Below are 16,542 nucleotides of genomic sequence, written 5' to 3'. Positions count from 1 at the left end.
ATCAATGATCATATTAGAGACTTTGTCACCAATAGTACAGTCAGGTCGAAAAATACTGTGCCTTTGAGAAAGACAAGGTTGATTGAGTAAAAGTGGACGAATAATACCCACCAAATGTTCACCATAAGCATCATGAATTTCCGTAGGTTCACCAGTATCACAATCCTCATTATCCTGATAATCATCATTATGCTTAGCATCTCCAATAAATCCATTAAATTTACGGCAGTCAGTAGAAGTATGTCCAGTTTGTTGACATCTATTACACTTTTCTCCACGAAATTTAGAATAAATATTAGTTGTTTTGGAAGGAGGAGGAAACTGTTGTGGCTGTCGATTTGAAAAACGAATAGGTGTGGATTTGGGTGTATTTTGTTGAACAGGAGAATTCTCAACAAGATGTTGCAGAATAGGTGAAGAGTTTGCAGGTAAAGGTGTTTGAGAGTATGAAAAATTAACTGGAGATTGATGTTGATGTTGGGATGAAAAATTACTCTCTTCATAATAACTATAAATTGGAGTCGACGAAACATAATTATCATGAAAAGTATTACCTGAAAACTGCTGTGTTTTAAAGTTGGAACTATAACGAGTCTGACGAGGTTGAGGAAGTATAGAAGTACACAAAAGACGTTTCTCAATCTTGATGGCTTGTTGAATAGCTTCTACCATAGTGAACACAGATTGCATCATGCTTTTTTGAATCAACCTATTTAAACCCTCAACGAATCGTGCCACCAACTGCTCCTCAGTTCTTGTATTTCATTGCGAGCAATTAAATTATAAAACTCAGCAACATATTCCTCTACAGATCGAGTTCCTTGATGACAATTCTGAAGTTTTACAAAGAGTTGTTGTTTGTAATGCAGAGGCAAAAAAATTTCTCGAATCAACTTACGCATGCGTGTCCAAGTACGTACTGGAGGTTTATTGTATTTGACTCTATCTTCACGAATCTTTTCCCACCATGCAGCAGCGCCACCTTTAAGCTTGTAAGCAACAAGTTTAACCTTCGATTCGTCAGGGACATCCATAAACTGAAAAAAGGCCTCAACTTCATAAAACCAATCCAAGAATTCTTTAATTCTGAAACTTCTATTGAAGGTTGGAATATCAGCCTTCAATTTATATTTTGGCAAAGAACCATAAAGGTTTGGTCCAGTTCTAAGGCGTCGTTCTTCAGCCCATCTCTGATGTTCTTTTTCCTCAGCAGAATCATCCTCATCACTGTTATGTTGTAACGCAGAAGTAGTCTTATTTGGTTCAGGAATAGTAGTGTCTTTTCTTTTGGTTTTGTGTGAATTTTTGAAGCCTTTCTCTGGTATAGCTTATGTGTAAACAAAACAAAAAGTTTTAGAATATTCTGCTATTTGTTTAGAAAACTCAGTTGTTTGTCTTATTTGAATGCCCAGGAAATCCATCAATCCAGTTATTAGAGCAGGAAGCTCCTCAAGTATGTCTAATTTTCCGTTAATAGTTTCAACAACAGCAGAGAGTTTATCCACCCTTGCTTCTAAAGCATCAGCCATTAGAGCACGAAAAGAAAAAAATTCTGAAAAAGGTAGGGTTTGAGTTCAAAGTTTTAAGATAATGATAATTGAATACATAAACTTGAAACAAGGCTCGACTTAAATAGACTTAACAGAGCCGACTTGTAACTAAACTAGGAAAGAAAAGAGTTTAACTAACCTCAGAAATAAGTGTTTAACTAATAATGGAACTCTAGAAAAACAATATTAGGAAACAAGAAGAAACTAAGCTTGAGCTGTAAGGTATTGTGCATGTTGTACGACATCATTCTCTCAAATCTCCATGGTGTTTCTTGGCTTGCTATTCTCGATTCATCAAGAACATCAATGATTCTGCTCAGATTCGCTTTGGATTCATCTTCAACAAGACGGATTAGGGCAACCAGATTCGTTTGGATCTACAAGATTTTGGGCAAATTACTCCATTTTATTTGGAGCATCTCTTATTGAAGAAGATAGTTATTTCAAATAGTCGGAGTTGATTCCGGTTCACACCATCATTCGTCAATACTACTGATACAAAAATTGGATATCTTTGCGGTGCATGGCTCTTTCTTTTCGCGATGTATTTGCAATTGGTGTCATCATTTGTATTTGAGTTTTAATTATCTTGTATTTTGGTGTTTTTGATAATCTTATAAGCAATCATTAATCACTGTTTTGGTTATTTTGGTTTGAATGAATTGAAATGTGATTTTAAAAGAAAAAAAAAAGAAAAGGAGATCTAATTCTAAATCAACAACTTTGATTAATTATGTTAACATCATATGTATATATATAATATATATGCATGTGAGTTGTTGTTATTAGTCAAAGACTAATAAAAACCAATTTTAAAATAAATAACTTATAGGGAGATGAACCTTTCGCCCGTTCACTGGCATAACGCATCATTATAATCTTGGCATGATCAATAGGTATATGAAATCATAACCACAGAAAATAATTAAATTTTGTATCATGACTCGTGGGACAATTCAGATTGTCAGATTATAAATTTTGGTCTAACATGAGGCACAACTTCATTTCAGTACTTGTAAGAAATTATCATCCAAAACGAGTCATTATGCATTACGAAGAAACCACAACAGAATATAAGAACCCCGTTTTCATTTGCAACAACTTTTTCTTTTGGCAAAGAGAACGTGGAAATATGATCTCAAGTCTATTACATGGCCAACTGAGCTATTCCCGTCCGGTCTGGTTTTGGCATAAATTAGCTGTTAATAATAATGGAACGCGTGTTTAGCATATTAGTATGTCAGTGCGACAGTTACTTGATACCAACAGACGGTTGTAAGTTATAATTATAAGTTGCCTCTCCCCAACTGACTTTTCCTAAATTGCCGCGAGTTTTTTTGAAAAAACAAATCAACTCCACCACCATTCTTTGTCAAGTAATACTATTAAATAATCTCAATTCTACAGACCAGATCTTGGAAAATGCAGCAGTGAAGAACATCAGCTCTCCACCACCTCTATTGGACCATTAGCTCTTCTACCACTGCTCCCAAGCTTTTGCATTTCAGTCAATTCGTTTGCTCCAAAAAAAAAAAAAAAAAAAAAAAAAAAAAAAAAAAAAACATCATAATAACATCTTCTTCTTTTTTGACTCCGCTTTTTCCAGTCTTATTCATTTCCTTTACCTCCTAAAGAGGGGACTCAACTCAACACTAGTTATAGCTAGATTTCTTCAAATCCAAACCTCTATATGGATCTCTACTCAAGTTTTGCTGAATGTAGAGATATGGGTGGATGAAGAAATGCAAATCTCAGTGAAAAATGAAGAAATATGCGTTCTAGATTTTAGTATGTGAATGAAGAAGAGATGGGTTTAATTATTACTTCTTCACATTTGTTGATTTTCATGTACCTTTCATTATGTGTTGGATCCGCTTACACTGGTTTTACTCCTATAGACAATCTCTTGTTTAATTGTGGAGGACATAAAACGTTAAAACACGACGACGGTCGAGCATTTGTACCAGATTCTAATCTGGCTTTATCACCAAACTCTCACCTTTTTGTTACTAAACACCATCCTTCAAATCTGTATAGTACTGCTCGAGTTTTTAAGAAAACCTCTAGTTATACCATTACAACCAAACATATTGGTCGGCATTGGTTGAGATTACATTTTTCCGCTGTTAATAGTCCCCATTATAACTTGAAATCCTCAGTTTTTTCCATTGTGGCTAACGCAATCACACTTTCTCATGAATTCTCTTTTGCAAAATCAGCTAACGGTAAATCTTCTCTTCTCAAAGAGTATGTCATCAATTTGAGGTCACATTCATTAACATTAACACTTTCTCCGTTGTCCAATCATTCGGTGGCATTCATCAATGGGATAGAGCTAATCTCTTTACCTGACAAACAATTCCCTTCTTCTGTTGTTCCAATTCCTTTGGGTCCTGAGATTGGAATTCCTACACACGCCGCACTTGAAACGGTTTACCGGCTTAACATGGGGGGACCTCTTCTGCCGGCGAATTATGATTATGATCCGCTGTGGAGAACATGGGTATCTGATCATGCTTTCCTTCTTAATCCTGGTTCTGCGCGCAACGTCTCCGTGAACCCTAGTACGGTCCAGTACCCAGCTGGGGTTTCTGTCAATATTGCACCGAATATGGTTTATGCTACAGCTCAAGAAATGGCGGATGCGAATGTGGGAGATCAAAGGTTTAACATCTCATGGTCATTTAAAGTTGACAGCAGTTTCAGCTACCTCATTCGGATGCATTTCTGTGATATTGTAAGTATAGCCTTGAACAATCTGATTTTCAATGTTTATATCAACAACCAGTCTGCTATCAACTCTTTTGATATATCTAGCGGGACAAATCAGTTGTCTGCTGCTTATTATGTCGACTTCATATCAAATGTTTCTAGTAGCTCAGATAGCATTCTGGTTCAAGTGGGTCCTCCCAATCAGAGGAATGTGCCGCCTAATGCAATCCTTAATGCGTTAGAGATCATGAAACTCAGTGACAGTGACAACAGTTTGGATGGGATTCTCCGACCTCAGTACATGCGCTCCAAGACTCGTAAGAAGAAAAGGATGATTGCATTAGTAGTGGTTTTTTCTCTAGTAGGATCCTCAATTTTAATGCTCATTATAGCTGGTCTTTGCCGGTATTTCCGGCGCCAAGAGATGAAGAAGCCTAAGGAGCCTATACCAGAATGGCAACCACTTCCAACCCATGCAGGAAATTCAGAAACCAAGGTTTCAACGGGAAGTTTCTCCTCAGTAGTGCCTTGTCAAAATTTCGGACGCGTTCTTGCATTTTCAGAGATACGTGACGCCACAAATAACTTTGACGAAAGTTTAGTTATTGGAGTCGGTGGATTTGGAAAGGTTTACAAAGGTGTTTTGGAGAATGGGGCTTTAGTTGCCGTAAAACGTGGCAACTCGCGATCTCAACAAGGACTAGTTGAGTTCAAGACAGAAATTGAAATGCTGTCGAAGCTTCGGCATAGACATTTGGTTTCTCTTATAGGATACTGTGAAGAACTCAATGAAATGATCCTTGTCTATGACTGCATGGCTGGGGGACCTCTTAGGAGGCACTTGTACGGTTCAGGTTCCTCTCCACTTTCATGGAAACAAAGACTTGACATCTGCATCGGAGCTGCTAAAGGGTTACACTACCTTCATACTGGTGCAGCTGAGAGTATTATACATCGAGATGTCAAAACTACCAACATCCTTCTTGATGACAGTTTCACGGCCAAGGTTGCAGATTTTGGGTTGTCGAAATTAGGCCCTACATTGGATCAAACTCATGTAAGTACAGCAGTAAAGGGGAGCTTTGGATATCTGGATCCAGAATACTTTCGTAGGCAGCAACTTTCAGAGAAATCTGACGTGTATTCCTTTGGGGTTGTGCTAATGGAAGTTTTGTGCGCTCGGCCGGCCATAAATCCTTCTCTGCCAAGGGAACAAGTGAATATAGCTGAATGGGCCATGCAGTGGCAAAGGAAGGGCCAATTAGAGAAAATAGTTGACCCCCATCTCATTGGGTCTTTGAACCTCGACTCATTAAGAAAATTTGGTGAAACAGCGGAGAAGTGTTTAGCTGAACATGGAGTTGATAGACCAACAATGGGAGATGTTCTGTGGAATTTGGAGTATGCTCTTCAACTTCAAGAAGCTTCAACGCTATCAGTTGCAAAAGTTGATAGTGCAAATTCCATACCTGATCTACCAGAGTGCATTTCCCGGATGCAGTCTGTGGATCTTGATAGTGAAGAAATTGCCAGCGAGTCGGGGTTGAATGCAGCCACAACAAGTGCAGTATTTTCGCAACTGATGCGTCCTAAAGGAAGATAGTTCAACTGGTGGCCCTTGTATTTTAGAACAACATACTAATAGCCTGTTTCTGGCAAGTGTGTGTATTTTGATCATTAGAAAAGGATTAATGTTTCAAAGTAGCAAGTCTATTGAATTCTTTTAACTTTCCAATTCTTAAACTAGAATTCTAAAAGTAAAAGTACAAATAATGAAGATTAACTCAGTTTCAATAACAAAAATCTTTAGTTCCAATTTACACCAATTTTATACAAATCCATGATAATGTCAATGCAGCCTTTGACGCTTGGCAGTAGGGATAGAATTGTTAATGAAATTCCTATTGAGACCAGCAGATAACACTTGAGCCTTGCTTATGCATGTACCATGACCGCTTGAAAAGTTGAGCATAGATGTGGAGTATATCTGTGCAGAGCCATGAGATACATTGGAATAAGAATGACTTGAAGAAGAATTATGAACAGCTTCCGAACCGTTGACCACCGATAAAGAAGGTAGTTGTAGGGTCTGATGAGGTGGAGGATTTCTCCATCGGGGTAAAGGTCCCGCTAAAAGTAGTGTTTGCAGCAATGGCCCAGCTTCCATTACAGACTGCAGCAATTTTCCTTTCTGAGGAAGAAGTTTCCCCTTAACAAGATTGTCAATTGCAAGTGATGCTTGATCAAAAGGCTGATGCGGTACGTGTAGTGGCTGGTGCGGTACATGTTGTGGTGCTTGAACGATACTGGAGTCGACCACATTAATATTAGATAGTTCCGGTGAAGAAACGGTATCAAAGATTGAATCAACAGGTGGTGAACCATATGAATGATGATTATAGGTTTCTGAAACACTATCAGTTTCTGTGATACTAGAATTTCCTTTAGTGGGATTGACAAGGAGAATTTTGGGTTTAAGAGTAGCCATAACAGCGGGGTAGTTTTCAGTTGGACTAGAGGGTGAAAACTTGTTCAATAGTCTTTGAAGCTGATTTTTTGCTTCATCTCTTTCTCTACATGCTTGATTCAAGAGATGAACCAACTTATTTACATTCGCTTCATTTCTTTTCGTCTCTTCTTTTGCTTCTGCTCTCTCCGTTTCCAGTTGGTATGTCGTGTAGAAAAGTAATTCCTTCAACTGCTCACAGTTCTGCTACAAGAGAAATTGTGGTATTAGTAACAAGAAAAATCTGATTCTATGATGATCAATATCAAACAGTAAAAATTGATTTCCAGATGTTCTGTAAAGAAGAATCTTTATCATCAATAATAATAAACAAGCAGAAAAAACTGGTCTCGCTTCAGAAACTTGGAAGCAGTAGAACAAGGAGACGAAGAAAAACTAGATCAGAAATTCAAGTGATCAACTTTTATTGGTAGATGATGTAAGAGAATCCATGAGAAACTAAATCAAATCATTTACTTTTCACAACTTCTTACTTAAAATCCATTGAAACTATAACTGAAATAACTTTAGAAATAAGCACTCGAACCCAAAAGTGACTTCTTTCAGTGCATATAAAATTCTCAAATGTTTTAAGCAGAATTTTCTAAGAAAATCTTAGTTAGATTTTAACAAATAAAACCCAGAATCAGAAATCAATAATCAGAATAAATGAGAAAATCTTAGAGAATTAAGATGTTGATATCCCAAACAATCAAAAAAAAAAAAACCCATCAATGTAGAAATGAAAATATAACACACCCACCTCTTGATAACTCCAAACAGAAGTCACTGCTGCTTCCATTTTCTCTCTTCTCACACTACTAGTATGCTGTTAGAATGAAAAAGAGAAACAAAATCTAACAAGAAAATTTAGTGAATAATAATAGTTTCTATGGAATCGAGGAACTCTTATATAACTGGTAGTAGAAGAGAAAATGATGGTAGGGTAACGAGGGTCCGCCTCACATCTACCACTCTCACATCCAAAATTAAACAACATTGAAAAATGAGGAATGTAACCAAAAAAAACAAAACTTTCCAAATACAAAACAAAAATCCTTCCTTTTTTTTTGTTTTTTTAATTTCATAGTAAAACCCCCTTAGTAAAAGCCTACTCCGTTTTTTAAGGGCTCTTGTCCCCCCCTCCCCCCCGCCCTCAATATTCTCTCTTTCTCTCATTCGAAAAAACCGTTGTCAACAGTATACACTCTGATATGAACTGTTAGATCTTTGATCCGAAGGTTTATTATTGGTTTGACTATGGAGTTTTATTATTACAGTGTGAGCACATATTCTTACTTTGGTTAAAAAGGAAGTAAGAAATTAATGTGGGGATTTACTACTAAAAATTGTTTTTTTATGAATTTTTGAAAATTGAATTCCCCCTCCACATGTAAACTAAATATGCTCTTAAAAAAAGTAAACTAAATATGGAAATGAAAGAAACTAAGTGTGGTGGAAAACATATTTTGAGTAATAACCATTATGAAAGAGCTCCAATTAAGCCTTTTAATCGAATGTGTTCAAGAAGATAAGTCTATTGAGAAATCTAAACCGTTCACTTATTCAACTTTTCTTTTGTTTGGTTATAGTGAAATCTCATCCTAGAGAAGATATCGCCAAACTTTTCAATGCTTACTCGTACACGTGCAGGGTTTCAAGGAAAACCATGGTTGTGCAGTTCTGTTTTTGGATCACAAAATAAACATAATATAGGAATTTTACATGCTACATTGCTCCAACTTTGGGACGTACAACAAATATACCCCCATCCCACTAGTAATTGATCTAGTTTAAATTTGCACAATTTTTAGGACAAATAAAAAAAAAGAGTACTCTTAAGCATTTTTTACAATTATACCTTTATGGATAATAACTTGTTGGAGAAAATGAGTTATTTAATAAATGATTTTTTGGTTTTGGTGTGGTTTGATCTCATGACCTAAGGGTCTAAGGATACTCACTCATTTTTGAGTGAATGAAATGGAACCTTTAGTCCCACATTGTGGAAAACTAAAGAGGTGCTCCACTATATTACCATGTTCCCATGGATATGTTGTAAAACAATGTGGGTGGAGCGGGTGGCTCGAAAAATACATGTTCCGACCCATGCCCATGCGCTTGTACCAAGCACCAAGTCCGTGTCTACTTGAAATTATTTTTTGCAAGTTTTTAACTTGATAAATAATTTATTTAAGAGTTTTATTTATGGAAAAAATTCCTTTTTTGTGTTTAATTGTTTTACAAGAAACAAAACTCGTTTTATAAGAAAAAACCTAAACCTAACTTGATTTGCAAGTTAATTTTCCTATAAATACAACTCGAAAATCTCTTTTCAAAACACACAAGCAGCGACCATCTCTAGGTCTACTTTTCTTCATCTTCTTGCTTTTATTTTCGTGCGGCGTTTTACTTCTATCCCCGTTGCTGAGTTTAAGAGTGGGTAACTTGTATTGTGTTAATACAAGTTATATCGGGCAGTCTTATCCTGGACACATCTTCGCACGTTGGGGTTTAGCATTACTTTAGAGTATACCCACAAACTAATGTGTTGAGGACAGCTTGTTGAACCTGTGATTCTGCCCTCATCAATTTGTTCGTGGTAGAGTTGTTTGATACGGTTCTTTATATTTATTGTTTGATACATCTGACGTTTCTTCTATTGTTGCAAGACTCCAACAATCTTAACACATTAGTATTCCTTGTAACAATGGGAAAGAACGACGTTGAAAGACCACAGAAGTTTAATGGAAAGGATTTCAAGAGATGGAAATCCAAGATGTTGTTTTATCTAAGCCATCATGAACTGGATTATGTAATTGTTCCACATGATGAATTGATGAATGCTGAAGCTTTAACTGAGGAAATGATCGAGTATAACAAGCGGTGTAATTTTCTGGCGAAAAATCATATCATGAATGGTTTGGAAGACACGATGTATGATTTTTACAATGCTAAAGAAAATTTCAGTGCTTATGATTTGTGGACTGCGTTAGAAGCAAACTATCAAGCGGAGACTGCAGGGAGCAAGAAATTTCTGGTGGCGAAGTTTATGGACTTCAAAATGACGAATGATAAGCCTGTTGTTGATCAATTCCTCGAATTTCAACAGATTATTAATGAGATTCTTGCTGAAGATATGGTAATTGATGAGACGTTTCAAGTATCTGCGGTAATTGAGAAGTTACCAAGTTCCTGGTTTGAGTACAAGAAAAAGCTAAGACATGAAACTGGCGAGATCAACATGGTTGAATTAGGGAAGAAGATTCAAGTGGAAGAGTTGTTGTGCTCTAAAGATAAGAACGTGTCTTCTGCAAGGGACATGAGTAATAAAGCTCATATGACTGAACATAGATCTTCCAAAGCTGGAAAAGGTGAGAGTAACAATCGTAACTCTAAGCGTGGTCCTCCCAAAAAAGGTATGTTTCGAAAACCAGAGTCTAGCATTACTAAAATTAAGGGTGCTTGTTATGCCTGTGGAGTTACTGGACATATGGCAGTTCACTGTAGACATCGTAAGGACAAGAAGGATAATGCTAACTTGGTTGAAAAGAACAAGGATGAGTTTTCTGCTGTAGTGTCTGAAGTTAATTTGGTGACCAATGTGATAGACTGGTGGGTAGACTCTGGAGCTACCAAGCATGTTTGTGGGAACAGAAACCTGTTCACCTCCCACCAGAGGGTAGGAGAAGGCGAGAAACTCTATATGGGTAACTCATCTGCATCAGAGGTTGCAGGAAAAGGAAAGGTAGGTCTGAAGCTCACATCTGGCAAGACTCTCACATTGAGTGAAGTTCTTCATGTTCCATACATCTGCAAAAATCTTGTTTCTTGTTATGTTTTAGATGATAAGGGTTTTAAAGTTTCAATTGAGTCTGGAAAACTTATAGTAACTAAGGGCAATGATTATGTGGGTAAGGGTTATAAGATTGGGGGTCTTTACAAACTTAATGTAACCTGTCCTGAAGTGAAATTGAATGATTCTTCTGCTTACATGTGTGTGTCATCGAATGTTTGGCATGGTAGACTTGGTCATGTAAATTACAAATCAATGCATAAACTGGCTAGCGTAGGCTGCATACCCAAATTCACTTTAGATAAAAGTCATAAGTGTGAGATTTGCGTAGAATCTAAGCATGCTAAGAAATCATTCAGGAAGAATGTCCAGAGAAACACTAAACCCTTAGAATTGATTCATTCAGTCGTAGTTGACATGAAGTCAGTTCAAACTAGAGGTGGTAAGAAATGGTTTGTCACTTTTATAGATGATTGTACGAGGTACTGTCAGGTTTATTTGCTTAGAGGGAAGGACGATGCCTTAGAATCCTTTAAGATATATAAACGTGAAGTTGAAAACCAATTGAATGCTACCATTAAATTTTTTAGGTCTAACCGTGGTGGTGAGTATCTAATTCCTATTGGAGATTTCCGTGAAGAACATGGAATAATACATGAAACTGCAGCCCCTTATTCACCTCAATCCAATGGTGTAGTTGAATGTAAGAACCGTACCCTTAATGATATGATGAATGCCATGTTGATTAGTTCAGGATTACCTTCAATTTGTGGGGGGAGGCTATCCTCTCAGCCAATTACATCCTGAACAGAGTACCCTTTAAAGGATCAGATAAAACTCCATATGAGTTATGGAAAGGTAAACAACCATCTTATGATTACTTCAAAGTGTGGGGGTGCCTGGCAAAGGTGGCCATCCCTCCTCCTAAGACAAATAAGATAGGACCCAAAATCGTTGATTGTGTTTTTATAGGGTATCCTGAGCATTCTAGTGCTCATAGGTTTATGGTTGTGAGTTCTGAAATTTCTGACATAGGGTTGAATACTATCATGGAGTCTAGGGATGCTGAGTTCTTTGAGAATGTTTTTCCTATGAAACGTGATTCTCGAAAGAGATGTTTAGATGATCCCCTAGAATTTCCATCATCCAGTCAGTCATTACCTTTAGAGGAAGATGAACCAGAAATAGAACCTAGAAGAGGTAAAAGGGTTAAAACTAAGAAAACCTATCCTGGTTGCATTACATACCTAGCCGAGTCTGATCCTCAGACTTATAAAGAAGCCATGACTTGTCCTGAAGCTCCGTGGTGGAAAGAAGCTTCAATTAGTGAAATGGATTCCGTTCGAGAAAACGATACTTTTGAACTTGTAGATTTACCTCCAGGGTCTAAGGCCATAGGTTGTAAATGGATTTTCAAGAGAAAACGTAATATAAATGGAACTATTGAAAAATACAAGGCTAGGTTGGTAGCGAAAGGCTATAAACAGATAGAAGGTATAGACTTCTTTGATACATATTCACCAGTAAGTAGAATTAGCTCCATTAGGATGTTAATTGCTATAGCTTCTGTCCATAACCTACAGATACATCAAATGGATGTAAAGACAGCGTTTTTGAATGGTGAATTAGATGAAGAAATTTATATGGAACAACCCGAAGGCTTTCTAGTTAAAGATTGTGAGAAGAAGGTTTGTAAACTGAAGAAATCTTTGTATGGATTGAAACAAGCACCTAAACAGTGGCATGAGAAGTTGTCATGGATGATTTCTAGTGGTTTTAGAATTAATGAATCTGATAAGTGTGTTTATACTAAACTTGTCAAGGATGCCTGTGTGGTTGTATGCTTGTATGTTGATGATATGCTTATACTAGGTACAAACATGGATGTTATTAATACCACTAAGAAAATGTTGAATGAGAACTTTGACATGAAAGACTTAGGCCCCGTTGGTGTCATATTAGGGATGAAGATTAGAAAAACTTCTAATGGCTATAGTCTGAGTCAGTCTCATTATTTTGAATCCATACTTAAGAAATATAATCAGTTTGACTGTAAACCTGTTTGCACTCCATATGATTCTTCTTGCAAACTCATGAAGAATAAGGGTGTAGGTGTTAACCAACTTGAATACTCGAGAGTCATAGGAAGTCTGATGTATTTGATGAATTGTATGAGACCATACATTGCTTATGCTGTGAATAGGTTAAGCAGGTATACTTGTAATCCAGGGCAGAAACATTGGGATGCGCTTAATAGAGTGCTAAAGTACTTGAAGTACACAATGACCTTTTGTTTGAATTACGAAGGGTATCCGGACGTCCTTGAGGGATTTTGCGATACGAACTGGATAGCAGACTCAGAGGAGTCTAAGTTTACGATTGGATATGTATTCACTCTAGCAGGTGCGTCTGTATCTTGGAAGAGTTCCAAACAGACGTGTATAGCTCGCTCAACTATGGAGTCGGAGTTTGTTGCGTTAGATAAAGCAGGAGAGGAGGCCGAATGGCTAAGAAACTTTTTAGAAGATATTCCTCTCTGGCATAGGCCTGTGCCAGCTATATCTATACATTGTGACAGCAAATCTGCAATAGGTAGAGCTAAGAATAGCTTCTACAATGGAAAGTCTATACATATGCGTAGAAGACATGATTCTTTGAAATTACTAATCTCCACAGGCGTTATTTCCATTAATTGGACAAGGTCCAAGGAAAATATCGCGGACCCTTTGACGAAAGGTTTGTCCAAGGAGATAGTTAGTAAAACATCGAAGGGGATGGAGCTTAGGTTCAAATAATTAAACTTGCTATGAAGGATACTCAACCTTGCTGACTGGAGATTCCAATAATAAGGTTTCGAATGAGACAACTAATTTATGGTGTGATAGTGTACACTATCAGAGAATTTAATATATATTCCATTATTTTAAAAAAAGTTACTAAATAGCATTTGTTGGGATTGGATCAGATATAAATTGTTAATTTTCGGTTTTGCTTTAGATGACAAAATTATACAAGTCTGCCAATAAATATATTTTGCTTCTCTTAACTGGACGCCGAAGTCATTTTAGAAAAAGGTAATTCCTTGACAACCCTAGTTTTCGCTTCTAAGTTCTAATATAATTGATTATAATTATATTAAGGGTATTATATCATCATTGTCTCTTCTTGGTAGATTGTCTTAAACTTTGTTTATAATTTTGGAGGAAAAGACAAAGCTGCGGTTTTAGTATACTCGTTAGGTTTCCTTAGATACACTGGATTTCGCCCTTTCTCTTTGTCAACTCATAAGCTACGGCCATTTCCTCCTATTTCTGAATCCATGACGAAACTCACCGGGTTTGATTCCTCTTTTAAGTTATCTTTAAACTAATGATCCGCCAGATATAACCCCAAAAATGTCACTATCCATATACAAAAACTACAACAAAACAAATTGTTCACAAAAACTCCATTTAATATAAACTCTCTATATTACCCTTCTAGTTTAAATCACCCCAATAAAAACAAAAATCAACCACACTTTAATTCTTATTATATTATCACCCCCAACAAGAAATAAACAACCACCAATAAGCATCGCCGCCACCGATAACCACAGCCACCACTTCCGACCACCTCCGACCACCGCCAACGCCACCTTCCGCCACCGCCGCCACCGACCACCGCCACTGACCACCGCCGCCACCTTCGCCGCCTCCACTGACCACTACCGCCGCCACCGTCACCGACCACCACCGCTCCGCCGCCGCCGCCCGCCGCCACCACCACCACCGTCGCCCGCCGCCACCACCGACCACCACCGCCGCCGCCACCGACCACCACCGCTCCGCCACCCACCGCCGCCGCCACCGACCACCACCGCTCCGCCGCCGACGCCCGCCGCCGCCACCGATACTGCGTAATTGCACCACCACTGCCAGCCACCCTACCATCCAGCACCACCATTGTCGACCACCACCGCCACCGCCACCACCTCCGACCACCACCACCGCCACCGCCACCACCTCCGACCACCACCACCACCACCACCACCGATACTACGTAATTGCACCACCAATACCAGCCACCCTACCATCCAGCACCACCACTGTCGACCACCGCCGACCAAAACCAGCACCACGACCGCCCACCACCACCACCTCCCAAAAATACGATGAAACCAATTTTGGTTTCATCATAAATACGATGAAACCGATTTTGGTTTCATCATAAATACGATGAAAACCGATTTTGGTTTCATCATAAATACGATGAAAACCGATTTTGGTTTCATCTTGGTTTCGTGAGCAATCACCTGCAAGAAATTTTTTAAGAGGTATTATACATCTTCATGGATAGAAATACATTGTTGAAATACGATGAAACCGATTTTGGTTTTATCATAAATAAGATGAAACCATAATTGGTTTCTGCGCTTCAACAGCAATACCACCGCCGCCGCCGCCCACCGCCACCGCCGTCACCACCACCGCGCTACCATCGTTAATGCTAACCACCACCGCCACCGACGACCACCATCGTCGCCGAGCAACACCACCAACCAGCCGCCGCCAAAAAAAATGAATTTCATTGATCAATATTCAAGAAAATAAGAAAAAAAATGATGAAACCAAACAGAAAAATGATGAAACCAAAATTGGTTTCACCAAAAATAGATGAAACCGAAATTGGTTTCATCATTTTTCCGCATATTGTCGTTTCACCTATACAAATTTCAGTGATGAAACCAAACACGCCGACTTCCAAGTCAGGCCGAATAAACTAGGAAAAAAATCAGGTGAAACCAAAATTTGGTTTCATCATAAAAAAAACACAAATAAGATGAAACCTGCCACCACCGTCAACTTTTACGGAGCAATCAAAATCTGGAGTTTCAGATTCTCCCGCAACAATGGTACCGGTGAGAACCTTCCTTCTCTTCTTCGTGACATCATCACTGTCAAAATTCTCATTTTCCAATGAGCCTTAGAAATATTGAACTCGTTTACGGATCCTCTAAGGTGAGGATGCAGCAGGAAAATATCTCCACCTTAGGGTTTTCCTATTCAGTAATTTTGTCCAAAAGACATGAGACGGATCTTCATAGCCTGACTGTATTTCCAGCTCACCAGGTAAAGAAATATCTCTAGAATATGTCCTTCTAGTTCACCAACAAAAATTTGTTTCGTCAACATAAAATCTGAAGAAAAAAACACATATTAGATGAAACCAAAACTGGTTTCAATAAAAAAAAATATTATTATATCACCAACAAATTGGTTTCGTCGACAAAAATTAGCAAAAATTAGATGAAACCAAAATTGGTTTCATCATAAATAAGATGAAACCATAATTGGTTTCGTACAAAATGTCTATTCAACTACAAGAAAAATTACTGGAGGTATATACATGTCCATTGATAAAAAGACGTCATTGAAATGTCATGATTGACATGGCATGCCATGTCCATTGAAAAACTAATCAAAAGATGATAAAGACATGCAAATAAAAGTTGAACACCTATGCGGTTATGGGAATTATACGACAGTGGCGCTATCCAAATACTAATATATGCTTAAGAAAGCAGTACGACAGATGGCGACAACCCGAGTACTACTGTTCGAATCAGGAAAATATGTTAGGGTAACTAAAGTTGCTTTATCTTTCATGAGTCTGACTATAGCAGGCATCACCTTCATTAAAAAAATATATGAAATGTCAGGATTCATTGTGCCAGGGTTCGGTCAATAAACTTGCATAGCAAAGAAAAAATAAGACCCCGGTCTGTGAAGCTGCATCAGGGAGTATTTATGACTGGTTTGGTGAGGATGAATAATTTTTACCAAGTTGTCGGTCAGAACATAATATCATGTGAGACTATTAACCATTTCAGTTAAATCTACAATTGGGGTTTAGTGCCCAAAGTTGCAATCCTACTTTCAGTTCAGTTGCAGGGTAGGGCCAAAACAAGACATGTAAGGATGTCATGGTAGGGCATC

The 16,542-nt window shown here is 38.0% G+C and overlaps 2 protein-coding genes across 2 annotated transcripts; one reads left to right on the top strand and one right to left on the bottom strand.

Moving 5' to 3' along the window:
* The first annotated feature begins 3,127 nt into the window (after positions 1–3,127).
* On the top strand, positions 3,128–5,962 carry LOC113342993 (receptor-like protein kinase THESEUS 1). The gene has a single exon (XM_026587339.1). The coding sequence runs from the start codon at positions 3,358–3,360 to the stop codon at positions 5,863–5,865; it is 2,508 nt and encodes an 835-aa protein (XP_026443124.1). The 5' UTR covers positions 3,128–3,357; the 3' UTR covers positions 5,866–5,962.
* Positions 5,963–6,041: 79 nt separating this feature from the next.
* On the bottom strand, positions 6,042–7,757 carry LOC113342994. The gene is made up of 2 exons (XM_026587340.1): positions 7,532–7,757; positions 6,042–6,972 (listed from the first exon to the last, which is right to left on the bottom strand). Exons 1-2 carry the CDS (start codon positions 7,568–7,570, stop codon positions 6,112–6,114), a joined length of 900 nt encoding a protein of 299 aa, XP_026443125.1. The 5' UTR covers positions 7,571–7,757; the 3' UTR covers positions 6,042–6,111.
* Positions 7,758–16,542: the final 8,785 nt, after the last annotated feature.

Source organism: Papaver somniferum, unplaced genomic scaffold (assembly GCF_003573695.1).
Source record: "Papaver somniferum cultivar HN1 unplaced genomic scaffold, ASM357369v1 unplaced-scaffold_52, whole genome shotgun sequence".
NCBI lineage: Eukaryota > Viridiplantae > Streptophyta > Magnoliopsida > Ranunculales > Papaveraceae > Papaver > Papaver somniferum.
The sequence above is the reverse complement of the archived record's forward strand: the minus strand, read 5'-3'. Positions and strand labels throughout refer to the sequence as shown.

Coding starts and splice junctions, on each gene's coding strand:
- LOC113342993 (XM_026587339.1), top strand. CDS start 3,358: ATGGGTTTAATTATTACTTCTTCACATTTGTTGATTTTCATGTACCTT.
- LOC113342994 (XM_026587340.1), bottom strand. CDS start 7,570: ATGGAAGCAGCAGTGACTTCTGTTTGGAGTTATCAAGAG. Junction 6,973..7,531: donor CTGTTTGGAGTTATCAAGAG/GTGGGTGTGTTA, acceptor CTCTTGTAGCAG/AACTGTGAGCAGTTGAAGGA.